Here is a 19,863-nt window from a genome sequence, read left to right on the forward strand (position 1 = left end):
TGCCTCTTTTCAGCAATACAAAGGTGTGCCGAAAGGTAGTGTTCTGATTCTGACTGTGTTCTGAGCGTTTCTGCCCGAAACGCTGCGCGTGCTAGTGGCTTTACAAGACTGTAATTACCATATTTGTATCCTCACATTCCTTATGTACATTCTTGTATATTCATAAATAAATAAATAAATAAATAAATTACTATTCTTGTTTTTCTGGTTGCCCTCAATGGTCTTCTTTCCTCTCTTCCTTCTGGCGTCTTCTCCGCTCTCTATGTCGATGATCTTACCCTTTGCTGTCGGGGTGATGATTCACCTCTCCTTCAACGCTGGCTTCAACTTGTGATTGATGCCGTATCATCTTGGACCACCAATCATGGCTTCAGGTTCTCTACGTCTAAGACTTGTGCTATGACTTTTACTCGGAAGCGTGTCATTCTTGGTCCTTATCTATAATAATAATAATAATAATAATTTGTATTTAGGTAATGGTACATACATAAAGAGATTTTACAAAGTTTGTTGGCTTTATAGATAGAGCTAGTACATACAATGCCTAAAGCCACTAATTACGCAAAGCGTTTCGGGCAGGAAAAAGCACTAATGACTAAAGCTTAAAACTAATGGGTAAAAAGAAAAAAATGCGTTGAGTACAAATAAAAATAGAGGTAAAAGAGGGGGGAGCATTGTTGAAAAAGCAGCACAAATACAATTACAAATTATTACAGAAAATTACATTCAAACAGCGTTGATTTGAAAAACAAAAAAAACAAAAATCATACATGGGTTGACAATAGAGGGGTAAGGTAGGTTACAGGGAATTTATTAGGTATAGCTTCGTTTTTAACTTAAACTGGTTGAGAGAGGTACAGTCTTTAACATGGTTGTTATCTGTCTCTTTATGGTCACCCCATTGTGTACAAGGATTCCGCTAAGCTTTTGGGGTTGATTTTTGGCACTCAAAAATCAAGTCTTGGTCGCCCCATATCTCTTACCTCTGAGTTGAATGCTCTAAGGCCCTTACCCTTCTTCAGGTGTTGCCCCATACTTCTTGGGGACCAGATAGGCGCACTCTCCTCGCTTTACATTCCTCTCCCATCCTGTCTAAACTCGATTATGGTTGCCCTGCTTACTCGTATGCTTCTCCTTCTATTCTTCGCTGTCTTGATGCTTTGCACCATACTGGGTTGCGCCTCAGTTCTGGTGCCTTTCGTTCGACTCCCGTCCTCGGCTTGTATGTTGACACTGGCTTCCAATCTCTCCAGGACCGCCCTGATTGCTACTGTCTTCGCTATCTTGCGCGGTCCTTGCAACATCCTTCCTCTCGCCTCTGTCGTGCTTTAACTTTTACCCCTCCTGCGGATCCTTTTCCTCTTCACCATCTCCCTCTTTCTGTCCAGTTATCTCGCTTACAGGATTCTCTTTCAGTTCGTATTTCTAATATTTCTCCTCGTGTTGTTCCTGCTTTGCCCCCCATGGAGAGTCCCCCTTCCGCAGTTTCGTACATCCTTAACCCACATCACTAAAGCTTTTCCCATCCTATGGTTCTGAAATGCCTTTTCCTCGAGTAGTTTTCTTCACACTCCCACTCCGTTTCCATCTTCACTGATGGGTCTAAGTCTGCGGACAGTGTAGACTACTCTGCTGTTTTTCCTGGCAGCACTTGTATGTCACTTACCTCCGGAGACTAGCATCTTCACAGCGGAACTTTATGCTATTCTCTCTGCTCTTTGTCTCCTGCTTTCTCATTGTCAATCTTCCTTTGTAGTTGTTGTTGACTAGCATAGTGCCCTCATGGCTCTTGGGTCTTTTAATCCGGTTTATCCAGTGGTTGTTGAGATACAGCATTGGCTGTTTCTTATTCACAGTAAATTTAAGTCGGTTGAGTTTTGCTGGGTTCCCAGCCATATTGGTGTCTCTTTAAATGAGTGTGCAGATGCTGCCACTAGGGAAGCTGTCCGCTCTTGTCACATCTCTCGTAACAGTATTCCTTATTCCGACTTTTACCCAGTTATTCATTCCTCCATCCTTACCCGTTAGCAGGCTTGTTGGTCCTCTGTTACTGGTAACAAATGGCGTACTCTTAAGAGTTCTGTGTCCCCATGGCCGTCCTCCTACCATCGTAACCGGCAATGGGAAACAGCTCTGGCGAGGTTGCGTATTGGCCATACTCGCTTAGCTCATGGTCACTTAATGGAGCGCCGCCCTGCTCCTTATTGTCCAAATTGCAATGTCCCTCTCACGGTCGTGCATATCCTTGTTGAATGTCCTGACTTCTGGGACGAGCGTGTGTCTTGTTTTCTGATCGTTCCCCGCGGTTGCTTGTTCCTCGATAGAATTCTTGGTGAATCGGATACTTTTGATATCGTTCGCCTTATGTGTTACTGTTCTCGTATTGGCATCCTTGGTAATATTTAGCGCTCTCTGATTATTCCACACATTTGATGGTGCTACATAGCATTCCCGGTTTGGTGCCTTCTTTTGATAATCACTTACCTACTTACGTCTTGTGCCTGGTAATGAGAAACCATAATCAAAGGTTCTTGGCAGCCTCCAACCACAGACTACCTGACACTTACAATAATCCATATAAATTGCCAACATGCAGTATATTTGTGGCTGGGAAGTATTGAAAGTATAGTTTTAAGAATAATTTATTTATTTATTTATTTATGCATATACAAGAATGTACATAAGGAATGTGAGGATACAAATATGGTAATTACAGTCTTGTAAAGCCACTAGCACGCGCAGCGTTTCGGGCAGGTCCTTAATCTAAGAAAATTTTAAGGAGGTAAATACTTGCAAAATTATAGACAAAAAATGATAACAGATTACATGAAATGAAAAAAAGATGAGAGAAAATTGTAGGTACAGTATATTAAAGCACATAGGTAGCTAAGATTGATTGCAATGACAGCTTGAATGGTAGTTGACAAAAAAATTGGTAGGCATAATACAGCAGAAACAATATAAGATTGGTTGCAATGACAGCTTGAATGGTAGTTGACAAAAATTGGTAGTCACAATACAGCATATGGCTAGCACATAAAAGAAGACAGCAATGAACACAATGATAAGGTTGTTTGAAATTACATAAAAATTAGGAGATTGGGTAACACTAGGTACAGAGCAAATTTAAAGCTCAGTGTAGGAAACTAAGAAGATGAAGTTAGGTACTTTTTGGTTTTGCTTTTAAATAAGGCAAAAGTTTTACAGTTTTTCAATTCACTAGGGAGTGAGTTCCATAAACTAGGTCCCTTAATTTGCATAGAGTGTTTACACAGATTAAGTTTGACCCTGGGGATATCAAAGAGATATTTATTTCTGGTGTGGTGATAATGGGTCCTATTACATCTGTCCAGGGAGAGTTTCAGAGCATGGTTTGCATTTAAGAACAGGGTTTTGTAAATGTAGTTGACACAAGAGAATGTGTGGAGGGAGTTAATATTTAGCAAGTTTAGGGATTTAAACAAGGGAGCTGAGTGTTGTCTGAAAGCTGAGTTAGTTATCATTCTGATAGCAGATTTTTGCTGTGTGATGATGGGCTTAAGGTGGTTTGCAGTGGTAGACCCCCATGCACAGATGCCATAATTAAGATAGGGGTAAATTAGTGCATAATATAGTGAGAGGAGAGCAGAGTTAGGAACATAATATCTGATTTTGGAGAGTATGCCAACTGTCTTAGAGACTTTCTTAGTTATGTGTTGAATGTGGGTGCTGAAGTTGAGTCTCTTGTCTAGGAATAGGCCAAGAAACTTGCCATCATCTTTATTACTGATGTTAATGTTGTCTATCTGTAGCTGAATTGCATTTGATGATTTGCTTCCAAATAAGATGTAGTAAGTCTTTTCGATGTTTAATGTTAGTTTGTTCGTTGACATCCATAAGTGGACTTTTTTTAATTCATTATTCACAACATTATTTAGTGTATGTGGGTTGAGGTTTGAATAGATAAGAGTAGTATCGTCAGCAAACAGTATAGGTTTGAGAATATTAGAGACATTAGGCAGATCGTTTATATATATAAGAAATAGAAGAGGTCCTAAGATGCTGCCCTGTGGCACTCCAACGGTAATTGGTAGAGTGGACGAAGTTGTATCATTGATGGTTACATATTGGTGTCTGTCACTAAGATAGGATCGGATGTAGTCAAGGGCAAGGCCTCGGATTCCATAATGCTGGAGTTTAAGTAAGAGGTAGTTGTGATTAACAGTATCAAAGGCTTTTCTTAGGTCAATGAAGAGTCCAATCGGAAACTCATTTTTGTCAAGGGCTGAGTAGATAACGTCAAGGAGACTAATGATTGCATCGTTGGTGCTCTTTTGGGACCGGAAGCCAAACTGGCAGGGGCTGAGTATGTCGAATTTTACGAGGTAGGAATAGAGCTGTTTGTAAATAATTTTTTCAAATATTTTTGATAGAATGGGTAGATTTGATATTGGTCTATAATTGTTTATGTCCGCCGGATTGCCTCCTTTATGGACTGGCGTTACTCTTGCTTTTTTGAGGATATCAGGGAAGGTGTGAAACTCTATAGATTTGTTGAACAGTAGTGCTATGGGTGGGGCAAGGGCATGGGAGGCTCTCTTGTACACAATGGACGGAATTTCACTGGTGTTCCCTGCCTTGGTTTTTAGAGAGTGTATGATGGACACAACATCTGCCGGGCTGATTGGTGAAAGGAGAAGAGAGTTTGGATAGCTGCCTGAGAGATATGTGTTAATATGTGTCTGAGTCTGTGGGATTTTACTGGCAAGATTAGCACCAACCGATGAAAAGAAACTATTAAATTCATTTGCCATTTCTAAATCAGTTGACGGTATATCCCCCTCCTTGTAGAGTTTTATCTGGTTATGTGAGTGTTGCTTAGTTCCTAGGATACTAGAGATAGTTTTCCAAGTGTTTTTCATGTTGCCTTTTGCTTCATTAAATCTATTCACATAATATGCAAGTTTTGCCTTTCTTATGATACTGGTAAGCATTGATGAGTACCTTTTAGCTACTTCCTTTGAAACTAGGCCAATCCTAACTTTCTTCTCATATTCATGTTTCTTGTTGATTGAGTTGAGAATGCCACTTGTGAGCCATGGATTGTTTAATCTTTTGTCAGTTACTTGCTTTGTAAGAAGGGGACAATGAAGGTTGTAGAGGCTTAGAGTTTTGGAGAGGAAGAGGTTAGCTAATGAATTTATATCATGGGTATTATTGAATTCAGAATCCCAGTTAATATTGTGAAGTGCCTCTGTAAGATTGTCTAAAGCTGATTCACTGTGTAGCCTAAATGAAAGTTTCTTGCTTTTTGGTGGTGTTATGTCCATGTTCGCTATGAGAAAGGTAGGATAGTGGTCAGTTGTTCTGTCGTAGATTATACCAGATACAAGGGGAGCTGTTATGTTTGTCCATATGTGGTCCAAGGTAGTGGCTGATGTTTGAGTGACTCGGGTAGGTTTGGTGATTGTGGGGATTAGCATACAGGAGTTCATGCTGTTAAGGAAATAGTCAACTTGAGAGCAATTTTGTTGACCCAGGTCAATATTAAAGTCTCCTCCCAGAATGATGTGGTTTTTGTTGAGATTGTTGTTTATAATAAGATTCCTTAGGTTGTCTGAGAAAGAAGCTATGTTAGTATTGGGAAATCTATAGATGGCTCCAATAGTCAGGGAGGATTTAAGGGATTTAATTGTAAACTGAGCAAAAGTATATTCACAGTAGTCATCTCTGTCACTAATAACACTGTTGCAGATAAATGTATCTCGGTAATATATAGCTGTGCCACCACCTTTTTTATTAGGCCTACAGTTATGAATGGCTTTATAACCAGCTAAGTTGTAGAGTTGGGTATAGTCTTTATTTAGCCAAGTTTCTGTTAAAATAATGAACGATAGGTTAGTACCTAGTGCTGTGAGTAGTGCATTTAAATCGTCAAAATGTTTACCAAGTGATCTAACATTTTGGTTATAAACTGATAGACAGGTGCTATTTTGGAGTTTGTTTTTAGCCTGGTGTGCTGTGAAATACTTGCAATAATGATGATCAATGTGCTGGTTGGTATAGATATGAGACAGAAGATTTTGATCAGGATCAATATCAGTGTGCATAGAGATGCAGAGGGATCACGATACAAGATACACGATAAAGCAAAACACAAGAATAAGAGCAGATACAATAAAATAGTAACAATTTAGAAGTAAAATAAAGATCCAATAAATTGCGGGATTTATCAGACACCTGTTCGAACTACCCTATGAATATTTGTTGACTTTGATTATGCAACATTTAGGCCACTTGAAATGTAAAATACTACCCAAAATCTTTCATGCAAGTATAAAAAATGTTTGGCATACAACAGTCATATTGCTAAAGTTTATGACTAGACAACATAAATTTTTATAGAAGCTAAAACCTACAATACAAAATCTCTATTATGAAGATCAACAGTGAACTTGCAGTAAAACAAATATAGCGAATTATGACATCTTCATAATACAGTGACGCTCAATCGAGAGATTGCAGGATTCATAATTTATTTTTAGGAGACCCACTGTTAAACCCATCTCCATCTTCCCCTATCTACATCATAATGGGCAGTGAGAAATGACTGGTAAGGTTACATATTAGCCATACATGTTAAACTTGCAGGCACTTAGTGGAGCCTGCATTAGCTTGGTGCCTTCTCTTGATAATTACTTATTTCCCACATCTAGTTTTGTATTGAATTAGTCTACAATAATATTTAACTTACTAATATAGTTTTTTTTTTTTTTTCCAAAAATTATATCCTCAGATTGGAAGCTGTCCTGTCTCAGCTCCCAGAATTCAGCCAAGTATTCTCGTGCTCTAAGGATTCCCGTCACTTTCCACATCGGCTATGTGCCCAGCTCCACTGACCTTTGAAGTACCTGTATATTTTTTCTCTGTGACTCGTGTTCAGAAATACTGAAAGGTTTGGTCATATGAGTCGTTGTCAGGAAAATTGCAAAGTGGCTGAAGTGTCTGTACCTCAAGCATATTCTATATACTGTATGTTGTATAATTGTTAAAACAAATTGCTCTTTAGTTTGCAAATGTTATTAAAAAAAAATGCAACATTTTATTTGTGGAAAGAATGATTTCTTTTAGTTTAATTATAGATATGGTTATTAAAGATATCATTTCATTTGCAGTTACAGTATTAGGAATGTGACACCACCCATTGCTAAGTAATACATTAAATAACCTCTTTTCCTGCATTAATGAGAGAAGAGATGTAGCCGAGGAGAAATCATCATTTCCCAGCTTAACAGTTATTAAGCTTCTATCTCCATGAAAGTGGGAATGTGATAATTATTATTTTGTTATTTTTACATATATTTTTTAATGTGATGTGCCACATAGAGAAATTTGAAAATGGATTAAGATTTTGTTTGTTTTAAAGACCTAATGGATTTGGTGCAGATGCTTGAGTTGTATGCAATAAATGTTGACAACACACACTTCCCAAGCCCTTCAGTTGTGTTCAGAGAGTGCCTGCTCGTCAAGATGGATGTGGGTGGGGGTATGTGTGTGTAATTACAAAGTGTAGTTACAGAATGAGAGCTACGCTTGTGGTGCGTCCTGTCTTCCCAGCACACTTTTTTTTTTTTTTTTGTCATATAATGCTTCAAAATCATCAGTAGTTTCAGTCTTCACCACTCACTTAACCTTTTCCAACTGTCTACCTCTGTGTTTGCAAAAGAGTGGTAGACGGGTGGAATAAGCTACAATGACTAAGAAAGTGGTGGAGGCCAAAACCGTCAGTAGTTTCAAAGCATTACACGGTGTTGGGACGACAGGACACCATGAGTGTAGCTCATCCTGTATCTACACAAATACGTGTGTTTGTGGGTTTGTACATACCCTGGAAAAATGAGGAACACGTTTCTCTCAAATATGTCCATTAGAATTGAAATTTAGCCTGCTTAGATTTTTGTACTATTAAAAGGATTTAAATTTTACTTAGGTAACAATTTAAAATGTTTTATTTCTTGGAACAGAAGTAAAAATGTATATGGGGGAGGGTCAGACAGAATACACAGTACAGTACATTGTTAAATAATTACTATGTACAGTTAATATGAGCTACAGTTTTCAGTAGCTTCTGTTGATAGAATATAAGCTGTGTTCATTTTATAAATATTCATGATGGTGTGGTTGTTCTTCCAGCCTTTTCCTTCTTTTTGGGTAAAAATACTGCTTAGCTTAAAATTTTATTATAAAAGGAGGAAAAGACACTATAGCAATCACAGTTAGTAATTAAAAAAATGGCAGAGCAATCACAGCCAATACTTTTTTGTACAACCAGAATTTTAAGGGTCCATTATCATCATGGTTGTGTGAATATGGAAGCCGCATGAATGCATAATGAGGTCTTTGTCAGCTGCTGTACTAAATGCTGTCCTTGGTGGTCTTTGTACTTGAGCAGACTATGACAATACAGAAAGCAATAACAGATTAACATGTACCAATGTTGTCTAAATAATATTTTTTCAAGTTTTATTTATTTCAGATTCTTGAAAATTACAGCAGTATCACATAATAACAAGTATCTAAAGTTATAACCGAGATATAAATCGCTTACTACAATATATCAATTAAACAAAGAAATTACACAAATTTTCTGTGTCTTTGTTTAAGGTTACAATATTACATTTGAAAAGCTTACATTGAAATTAAATTTGAGTTTTTCCTATTACAACCTATATTTTATGAATACAGTAGTTCATTACATGAAGACTTAGGAGCAGATTAATGTGCCAGTTATTTGCATAATTTACTCATAGCATATAATCTAGCAATGGAATATTAGTAACCTAACTGAACCAGTGTAGGATTTCTTGTGAATGGTGAGTGTATATATGTATGTATATGTGTGTTTGTGAGAGTATTTTTGTGTATGTATGTGCACGTGTATGTTTGTGTGATGGGTTACAAATAAAATGCCCATTTAAACAGTCAGATCCTTACAAAATATAATAGAAAAGGTGATAGAGACCATTATTAAACATTTGGTGTTGTACAGATTTGTATGCAAGTGTTTGTGTGAAGAGGCGATGAACATAGGCTGCCAGCAACATGTCATATTGCATTGATATGTTAACAAATGATAATGAAATATAATAGTTTAAATAGTTCACAAGTAAAGAAATGAAGCAGTGATTTTTCCTGTTTTCTTCATTTCTGTTTTTCTTCTAATGTTTTTAGTACTGTACAGCTCATTACGTTTATGCTGAATAATGTGTTCTGATTGAGAAATACAGATATTACGGTTTGGCATATTGTCAAACATTAATTTTTTTATCAATGAAGATTTAATTTTTATTTTCCTGCATATATCTGTATTTCAAGTATAAAGAACTTACTGCATCTAAATAGATTTTCTTTAATTTTTGTAAATAACCATATTTGAAGAGCAAGAATATGTAGTTAGCTTTACATACAATGATAGTAGCCAATTATTGGTTTAATGGGCTGTGATACCACATGCAAAATTATATTGTATTAATATTATATTTAATGGATAAGGAAAGTGGCAATAAAATATTTAACTATAAAATACACACAGTACTCTTTTTATTTTATATTAAGGAAACTGCTTTGAAAACTTTAGTTTTACTTACTACAAATTTGATTGCAATGTGCAGTGGTTAAACGTGAAGCTTCTATACATTAACTCAAACTACACAATGGCAAAGTTTAAGTTTTTGTATTCATATAAGGTGGTTAATAAGTTTTAAATCTGGTATGAAATAATAATTTTTGTATAACTGAATTATGCTTGACATCAGTAGTTTCATTTGTCATATGACTTTACTCCTGCTAGTTACATTTTAAAATATAAATCATTCTTATATATTTTTGTTTGATATCATTAGCATATCTTCGGTGGTCTTTTAAGTCATAATTGTTCCTGATTGTGTGTATCAGGGAAAATGGGAAAAGATCAGGATAATACCTTTGAAATTAAATTTAAATTTTTATTTTACTATCCTTTCTAAGATAGATGTGTTCTATTACATTCTTGGAATCAGAGTAGATGCATATTTATAATAAACAATGAAAGGTTGAAAACTTTACAGTATTGACAGCTTATCTGGAAGATCCCCAACACTGCAGTGACCTGTGACCCACCATATGTGACCATTCAGAACCATTTAAGCTATTTTTATACATTAAAATACAGAAATCTTTACACACAACTTCATATCTGATGAAATGTTGTTTATATACCTGTGTATTGGTGATGCAGTTAGTGGCTGTGCTTTATTGATCTTGTGCTAAAAATATTTCTTAAATGTTTATGATCATTATGTTGTGGCCTCCCATATTACGTTGTAAATGTAATTAGTCTACATTTTTTCTGAAATGAGCTCTGCTTATAGTAACTTTTCTCACCAAGGACTAAAGAATCACAATCTTCACTATTTTCATTCTTTCCCACCTGGAACAATGTTGATGAATTGTTCATTATTGTTGGATTGATTTTCTGGTGTGGGGCATGTGTACCAGAGTATTGTATATCCATTAACTTAGTGCTTGTTTTGCCTCTATTTTTTTTGTTTGCTTTACCTTAATACTGAAATACAGTATATATTCAAGTCTAAAGTACATGAAATTTTTATCACATTTAGTCACACTTCAGAAAGGGATAAACTCTCACACTAGCAAATAAAATGTACAAATATTGACAAAAATAAATTAAACCGATTTTTAAATAAAAACAAAACATTTAGTTTAATACTAATAAAACCAAGACATTACATACCTATCATTACAACTTGCATCATTTACAACATTTTGTTTCCCCAAATAGAATAATATTTAGACAAATATTAAAATAACTTTACATAGACATTTTCTAAGAATAAAAGTGTTTTTGATAATGTACAAATATGCTGTATTTGGTTAATTGTCTTGGATCAGAATAATATTTAATTTTTTCTATTTCATTTTCGTCTGAGAAGCACGTGGGCATGCAAGTACAGACCTGCTGACTTGGTGGTTGTGCAGGACCCAGCCATTTCCATATTTTATTTCAAGTGGTGGTATTTGTCAATACACCAAAGATTTCATATTAATGGATACAGAATTAAATACTTCAGCTGAAACTGATAAAGAATAATAAAAGTTTTGGTTTTTGGTGAAAGGCTATTGTGCTGATTCAAATTAATTCAGAGTTATCCGTGAAAAGAAATTGTGTGGATTGTTCTGCCACTACTTGAACATGACTCGTGTACACTTAATTCCAGTAATTTATCTAACCCTTGGCCTGTGACTTGTCTTATGCCATATATTAAGGCTCCAAATACCTTGCCTTACATCATATGATGTACCATATTATAGAAATTCAAGAGAACTTAGTTTTGCTTAAAGTCTTATCATTACCAAGATTTATCATCTTCCTATTGTTATGTAATAAATAACTTTTCATGTTAATATACATAAAAATCATTAATTAGAAGAAAGTTTTGATTATATAGTATCATTGTGCCTGCAAATATATATAAAATAAAAAATTAGGTTTAATACCCATACAGTATTTAGTTTTTGTTAATCTTTCAAGAAAACATCAAAGAAACTGGCAAGTCTTGATCATAATTTCAGGAACTAATATCAATATCAGAATTTAATTAATATTAAATTCTGTTTATCCAAGTTAGTACCGATATAGATAGAATTTTTCAATATTCTTTAGTTTTTCTATATTTTTTTTACTTTGTACAAAGAAACAAACAAATATAAAATATTTTGAGGCTTGCTCGTATGGGTGTGTCCAGCTACAGATATTGCACAGTGCAAAGATTAATCAAGAGATTTTAAATTAAAATGATTAAGAATAATAAAAATTGCAAGCAAACATAGCTTCATGATTACTCATGCTTTCCATATTATAATTTTAATTTGTGCTCATATTAGTGTGTATAACCTGATTGTGATGATTTCTTTCTTTTGTGATAAGTGTTCTCCCAGTGATTCCAATTAATATAGTTTTATGCCTCACTTTTGTAGTGTTAGTAAACATAAACTTCATGGTTAATACTGTATTTTTACATTGTTTACCTTGTAACATTATGAGCGAGTTCATTGATAAAGTAGTTTCCATATTTTTCCTGACTTGTTTGTATTTTCCAGATTTAGTTAATGTCTATTTGATACACTTTACTATCAGAATATTTTTATGCACAAGGATTGTATATTTAGATTTTAGTACTAATGCTTAGTGTATACATTATATATATATATATATAATATATATGTATATATACATATATATATATATATATATATATATATATATATATATATTAAAAATATATATATATATATATATATATATATATATATATATATATATATATATATATATATATATATATATATATATATATATATATATATATATATATATAAAACAGTGTCAGACCATGAGGGAAGAACTAAAACAGGAATTTCCTTAAGTACTTTCGTATTTAATAATACATCTTCAGAAGGATGCTTTGATCCTTCTGAAGATGTATTATTAAATACGAAAGTACTCGAGGAAATTCCTGTTTCAATTCTTCCTTCATGGTCTGACACTCTTAATTTTCGTGATTTATATTACCTTTTGTTTATCCCAATAAAAAATGCAACATGTTTTGTTCTTTGTAAATTATGTTTAAAGTTATTACTTGATTACTGTATTCTATATGATTGTCATATACTATGTCTCTTTAATAGTAAAATTCACTAATTATACTTAATTTCTTTTAATCTGAATCAAAGTATTTTGGTCCCCTGATGCCTTCCATCTAGAGCTTTGCTATATTAGCTTTATTAGATAGGAAATATAATTTTTTTCTCTCAAACTGGAGTCTCGGTAACATCAGATTACAAAAGTTTTTGTACAGTAACGAAGTTCTTGCGTTTGTTTCAATTAAATTATATTTGTGTAGGAATCATACCCGCATGTAGGCTAAGTTTATGAAAGGTAGAATTCTTAAGTTTATTATTATTTCTAGTTATGGAATTGAAAATTTACCGGCTACCACAAGTTCAGATAATGGAAATGTACTAAGTAGTGCTGTTTAAGGAAGTAAAATTGTTGGATATACTTTGTTTTACATTGTGGATATAATTATACTGTATCTCTCTCTTTGTCGACAAAAGACATTTATGATAAGCACTTAATATTCCACCTTTTATGAAACTGCCAGAAGCTTCATGTAATATCAATATATTGGAGGTATTGGTCTAAACTAGTTTTAAGAAATTATATGTAATATATATAACATTGTAAAATTTATGGAAACAAAATGTAGTAAAAAAGTACAGGATTTTAAAATGAAATTTAAAAGGAGACACTTAATTCTTGCACTGATTCAAATGGAGGTTTGGACAAGTATCATTAGTCCAAGAAAGTCTATATTTATTGCAGTGCTTTTAATACAAAACTACAGCAATTTTTATGTTAAGATTGATACAGTAGTTCCAAACTTGAGGTGCAAAGAGTGTGAAAACAAGGTTGGGACCATAGGGATGGAAGTTGTCATACCCGACAAGAGAGAAAGGCATCAACATAAAGATAACTGACTGTCAAGAGGCAACTGGGCCCAGAAGCTGGAACTCAAACCTAAGGTGAGCACACAATTGGAAGTCGCAGGCAAATCTGCATGCTCAAAGAGGTATGTAAAGATCAATTTATTTTATTGATTTATATACAAGAAGGTATATTGGGTTGTCAGAGTACATACCATTGGTGTTCTTATATTCTTGTAAAACCACTAACATGCATAGCATTTTGGGCAGAATGTATTTGTATCTAAATGTATTTTACTTGGTTTTTAATTCATCTTAACGATGGAAGAGTGTATAGTGCTCTGATGCTGTATCAAGTGTTCAATACAACCATAAGAAACCTCAATTTTTTTTCTTGCTACTTTCTGCTAATTAATAACAATATAAATATTAAAAAATTGACAGTTGCACCCTAACATTTTCATGATGCAAATAGTGCATCATGAGAGTAATGATAAGTACATTACCAATACCCTTAAAATCATGGAATGGAACAATTAGAATTTGCCAAATTATTGCCATGTGAAATGTTTTTTCCAAAAAAATGGAGGATAGGTTAAAACCCAATTGAAAATCCATATATTTGTGTGCACCAGGAGGAAACTACCAGTACGCAATGAATGAAGTAAAAGAATAACAGGAATTTTTTAACTATGGTTTTCAGAAATTTTAAATGTTGTATACTGTACTTATTCCAAGACAGCCAATTGAACAACCCAAGAAATTAAATCATTAAAACTGAATTTTGAGTTACAAAATTTTTTATATTCTTCCATAGAAACATTTAGGACTAACAAAAATTCATAGGTGTATATGCTATTAATGAAATTACTAGAATGTAATATATATAATGTAATATTGCATTTTAGGCCAATACCTCCCTACAACACAACGATAAGGCCACATGCATCTAATGCCCTTCACCTTTAATGCTCCTGATATTTTTGTATGTTAATGACCTTTCCTGGATGTCAGGTTCCTACATATAAGTACATAAACATTTTGTATATAGAATAAATTGTTGAATTTTTAATTTGATTACTTTTCCTATTACAAAGTAGGTCTTAAACTTCCTGGTCTTATAAGAAATGTATAATAGAAAAGCAGCAGTATGTTTAGGAAATGGAACTGTTCCAGACAATGCTCCTCATGATAAGTATTCATCCTACAACCAACAGAGTTTTTGTGATGAAGTCTGTGTGTTCAATTTGTTTGGATTCAGTTTTGTACATTTTCTCGGAGGGTGCCCAAGGTCATTCGTTGAGTTAACTACCTGGCAAGCTGTACCAAATTCAACCCATGCCAGGCACTTGCAAGTCATTGTAGTCTAATGTGGATGAGAGGCCAAAACTTGGCTCCCTTAAAGAGGCACAAGGAACAGGGTTGGTTACAATTTTCTGTTAGGATTTCTCCCTGTGAGAGAAAATAGGAGAGTCAAAACATACAATCAGCAAGGTAAATGAAGCATAGAAAATGAGATAGTGAAGCCCTCCAAAAGAAATGAACCACTCGGTCATTAAGCCTTTTACTTGTTAGTTCACCTGGGCACAACTAGGGGACTGCATACCTTCCTCCTCGATCTCCTAACTTTGATGTATCAATCATTTTGCCTGGCATGATCGTCTATGACAGGAGTCTCCAAACACATTTTTGCATGCCAAATAAAAAATCAGTTTTATAAATGACTAAGTTTTGTTCTGATAATTGTTTAGGTAAACAGAATTCAGAACAAAAGAGAAATGTGACAGTTACACAAAGGATGTCATGCTTCCACTGTGGCCCCATTGGACATCGCTTGGGATTTTGTACTCTCGGAGCGGAGCTTGGTGTTACAAGGAGAGGGGGTTCTCTTTCACTCCCTCTTCGTACGAATTGGATTTGGCATCTACACCTCACTGGGTTCGGTTACGTGAAACTGTGGGTTCCTCAGTCCCGTCCTTCTGGAGGTTTTCAACTTCCCATGTCCTGTCAAATGTGGTGCGGGAAATCCTTAATTGCGGCTTACCTCCTGCATGACCCGGATTATGCTTTCGAGATGGATCTGCGTTCTTTCGTGTATGGATCTTGGTGTCCGTACTGGGTTCGTTATGAAGTTCTGGAGTCGTCCTGGTTAGCAGACTGCCTGCTCTTCTTGTTGGAGGCTTGGCACACGTTCTGTCAGTCCCATGTGCTTGAGTGGAAGCAGGCTCAAATGGCGTTGCAGGTTTTCCTGGGGGTGAATTTATGCATCTCAATGCATGTTTGTTCGCCCTTGCCCTTGTGTGGGAATGCTGGTGTGATGCAGCTTCATGTGTTGGTTCCAACTCTTTTGGCTGCCTTGGTCGCGGAGGGTTTGCGTTCACATAGTCTGCTGGCTTCGGCTCTGTGTTTCTTCTCCCTTCTCTAGCTGTCTTCGGATTGGCTTAAGTTGGATGTGAAGGAGCTTGGGGCCGCCTCTGGGTCTGGTGCATTGCCCTCGGTGGTGGGTGCGTAGTCTGCATTATTGAAGCTATTTACGCGCTCCTACGGGATGGGGTTTTGCAGTTTTTTGCTTTTTAACTCGCGTGTCGGCAGGCAGTACTTACTTTTTCCTTGGAATCTGCTTGGCCCTGGCTCTTAGGTTCTCTTCTTAGGTTCTCCTGGCTCTTAGGTTCTTAGGAGAGGGGGGGTCATGTTGACCCCCCCCTCTTTCTCATGTTAACCCTCCTCTCTCATGTAGACCCCCCTCTCTCTCATGTTTCCCCTCTCTCTCTCATGTTGACACCCCCCCGTGTCTCATGTTGACCCCCTTTCTCTCACGTTGACCCCCTTTCTCTCATGTTGACCCCTTTCTCTCATGTTGACCCCTTTCTCTCATGTTGACCCCCTCTCTCTCATGTTGACACACCTCTCTCTCATGTTGACACCCCTCTCTCTCATGTTGACACCCCTCTCTCTCATGTTGACCCCCTCTCTCTCATGTTGACACCCCTCTCTCTCATGTTGACACCCCTCTCTCTCATGTTGACACACCTCTCTCTCATGTTGACCCCCTCTCTCACATGTTGACCCCCTCTCTCTCATGTTGACACCCCTCTCTCTCATGTTGACACCCCTCTCTCTCATGTTGACACACCTCTCTCTCATGTTGACCCCCTCTCTCTCATGTTGACACCCCTCTCTCTCATGTTGACACACCTCCTCTCATGTTGACGCCCTCTCTCTCATGTTGACACACCTCTCTCTCAGGTTGACACCCCTCTCTCTCATGTTGACACACCTCTCTCTCATGTTGACCCCCTCTCTCTCATGTTGACACACCTCTCTCTCATGTTGACCCCCTCTCTCTCATGTTGACACCCCTCTCTCTCATGTTGACACACCTCTCTCTCATGTTGACCCCCTCTCTCTCATGTTGACACCCCTCTCTCTCATGTTGACACCCCTCTCTCTCATATTGACACCCCTCTCTCTCATGTTGACACCCTCTCTTTCATGTTGAACCCCCTCTCTCTCATGTTAACCCCCCTCTCTCTCATGTTAACCCCCTCTCTCTCATGTTAACCCCCCTCTTTCTCATGTTGACTCCCTCTCTCTCATGTTGACCTCTCTCTCTCTCACGTTGGCCCCCCCTCTCTCTCACGTTGGCCCCCCCTCTCTCTCACGTTGGCCCCCTCTCTCTCATGTTGACACCCCTCTCTCACATGTTGACCCCCCTCTCTCTCATGTTGACCCCCTCTCTCTCTCATGTTAACCCCCCTCTCTCTCATGTTGACCCCCCTCTCTCTCATGTTGACCCCCTCTCTCTCTCATGTTAACCCCCCTCTCTCTCATGTTGATCCCCCTCTCTCTCATGTTAACCCCCCTCTCTCTCATGTTGACCCCCCTCTCTCTCATGTTGACCCCCCTCTCTCTCATGTAACCCCCCTCTCTCTCATGTTGACTCCCCTCTCTCTCATGTTGACCCCCCTCTCTCTCATGTTGACACCCCTCTCTCTCATGTTGACCCCCTCTCTCTCATGTTGACCCCCCTCTCTCTCATGTTGACCCCCTCTCTCTCATGTTGACCCCCCTCTCTCTCATGTTGACCCCCCTCTCTCATGTTGACCCCCTCTCTCATGTTGACCCCCCTCTCATGTTGACCCCCCTCTCTCATGTTGACCCCCCTCTCTCATGTTGACCCCACTCTCTCATATTAACCCCCCTCTCTCTCATGTTGACCCCCCTCTCTCTCATGTTGACCCCCCTCTCTCTCTCATGTTGACCCCCTCTCTCTCACGTTGGCCCCCCCTCTCTCATGTTGACCCCCTCTCTCACATGTTGACCCCCTCTCTCTCATCTTGACCCCCCCCTCTCTCTCATGTTGACCCCCCTCTCTCATCTTGACCCCCCTCTCTCATGTTGACCCCCCCTCTCTCTCATGTTGACCCCCCTCTCTCTCATGTTGACCCCCTCTCTCATGTTGACCCCCCTCTCTCTCATGTTGACCCCCCTCTCTCTCTTGTTGACCCCCTCTCTCTCATGTTGACCCCCCTCTCTCTCATGTTGACCCCCTCTCTCTCATGTTGACCCCCTCTCTCTCATGTTGACCCCCTCTCTTTCATGTTGACCCCCTCTCTCTCATGTTGACCCCCCTCTCTCTCATGTTGACCCCCCTCTCTCATGTTGATCCCTCTCTCTCATGTTGACCCCCCTCTCTCATGTTGACCCCTCTCTCTCATGTTGACCCCCCTCTCTCTCATGTTGACCCCCTCTCTCTCATGTTGACCCCCCCTCTCTCATGTTGACCCCCCTTTCTCTCATGTTGACCCCCCTCTCTCACATGTTGACCCCGTCTCTCTCATGTTGACCCCCCCCCTCTCTCTCTCACGTTGGCCCCATCTCTCTCATGTTGACCCCCCTCTCTCTCATGTTGACCCCCTCTCTCTCATGTTAACTCCCCTCTCTCTCATGTTGACCCCCTCTCTCTCATGTTGACCCCCTCTCTCTCATGTTGACCCCCTCTCTCATGTTGACCCCCTCTCTCATGTTGACGCCCCTCTCTCTCATGTTGACCCCCTCTCTCTCATGTTGACACCCCTCTCTCTCATGTTGACACCCCTCTCTCTCATGTTGACCCCTCTCTATGTTGACCCCCCCTCTCTCATGTTGACACCCCTCTCTCTCATGTTGACCCCCCCTCTCTCTCATGTTGACCCCCCTCTCTCATGTTGACCCCCCTCTCTCTCATGTTGACCCCCCTCTCTCTCATGTTGACCCCCCTCTTTCTCATGTTGACCCCCCTCTCTCTCATGTTGACCCCCTCTCTCTCATGTTGACCCCCCTCTCTCTCTCTCATGTTGACACCCCTCTCTCTCATGTTGACCCCCCTCTTTCTCATGTTGACCCCCCCTCTCTCTCATGTTGACCTCCGTCTCTCATGTTGACCCCCCCTCTCTCTCACGTTGACCCCCCCCCTCTCTCTCATGTTGACACCCCTCTCTCTCATGTTGACCCCCCTCTCTCTCTCATGTTGACCCCCCCTCTCTCTCATGTTGACCCCCCTCTCTCTCATGTTGACACCCCTCTCTCTCATGTTGACCCCCTCTCTCTCATGTTGACCCCCCTCTCTCTCATGTTGACCCCCTCTCTATGTTGACCCCCCTCTCTCTCATGTTGATCCCCCTCTCTCTCATGTTGACCCCCCTCTCTCTCATGTTGACCCCCTCTCTCTCATGTTGACCCCCCTCTCTCATGTTGACCCCCCTCTCTCTCTCATGTTGACACCCCTCTCTCTCATTTTGACCCCCCTCTCTCTCATGTTGACCCCCTCTCTCTCATGTTGACCCCCTCTCTCTCATGTTGACCCCCCTCTCTCTCATGTTGACCCCGTCTCTCATGTTGACCCCGTCTCTCATGTTGACCCCCCTCTCTCTCATGTTGACCCCCTCTCTCTCATGTTGACCCCCCTCTCTCTCATGTTGACCCCCCTCTCTCTCATGTTGACCCCCCTCTCTTATGTTGACCCCCCTCTCTCTCATGTTGACCCCCCTCTCTCTCATGTTGACCCCCCTCTCTCATGTTGACCCCCTCTCTCTCATGTTGACCCCCCTCTCTCATGTTGACCCCCCTCTCCTGTTGACTCCTCTCTCTCATGTTGACCCCTCTCTCTCATGTTGACCCCCCTCTCTCTCATGTTGACACCCCTCTCTCTCATGTTGACCCCCCTCTCTCTCATGTTGACCCCCTCTCTCTCATGTTGACACCCCTCTCTCTCATGTTGACACCCCTCTCTCTCATGTTGACACACCTCTCTCTCATGTTGACACACCTCTCTCTCATGTTGACACCCCTCTCTCTCAT

The 19,863-nt window shown here is 38.8% G+C and overlaps 1 protein-coding gene across 1 annotated transcript in view; it reads left to right on the plus strand.

Moving 5' to 3' along the window:
• The window catches only part of LOC123757506 (endothelin-converting enzyme-like 1), a gene marked incomplete in the record, with an annotated part of 321,501 nt that extends 309,535 nt beyond the window's left edge, over nucleotides 1–11,966 (plus strand). The window contains 1 exon segment of the mRNA XM_069329457.1: nucleotides 6,776–11,966. Coding sequence (XP_069185558.1) covers nucleotides 6,776–6,878 — 103 coding nt within the window.
• Nucleotides 11,967–19,863: the final 7,897 nt, after the last annotated feature.

Source organism: Procambarus clarkii, chromosome 22 (genome assembly GCF_040958095.1).
Source record: "Procambarus clarkii isolate CNS0578487 chromosome 22, FALCON_Pclarkii_2.0, whole genome shotgun sequence".
In the NCBI taxonomy this organism is placed as follows: Eukaryota; Metazoa; Arthropoda; class Malacostraca; order Decapoda; family Cambaridae; genus Procambarus; species Procambarus clarkii.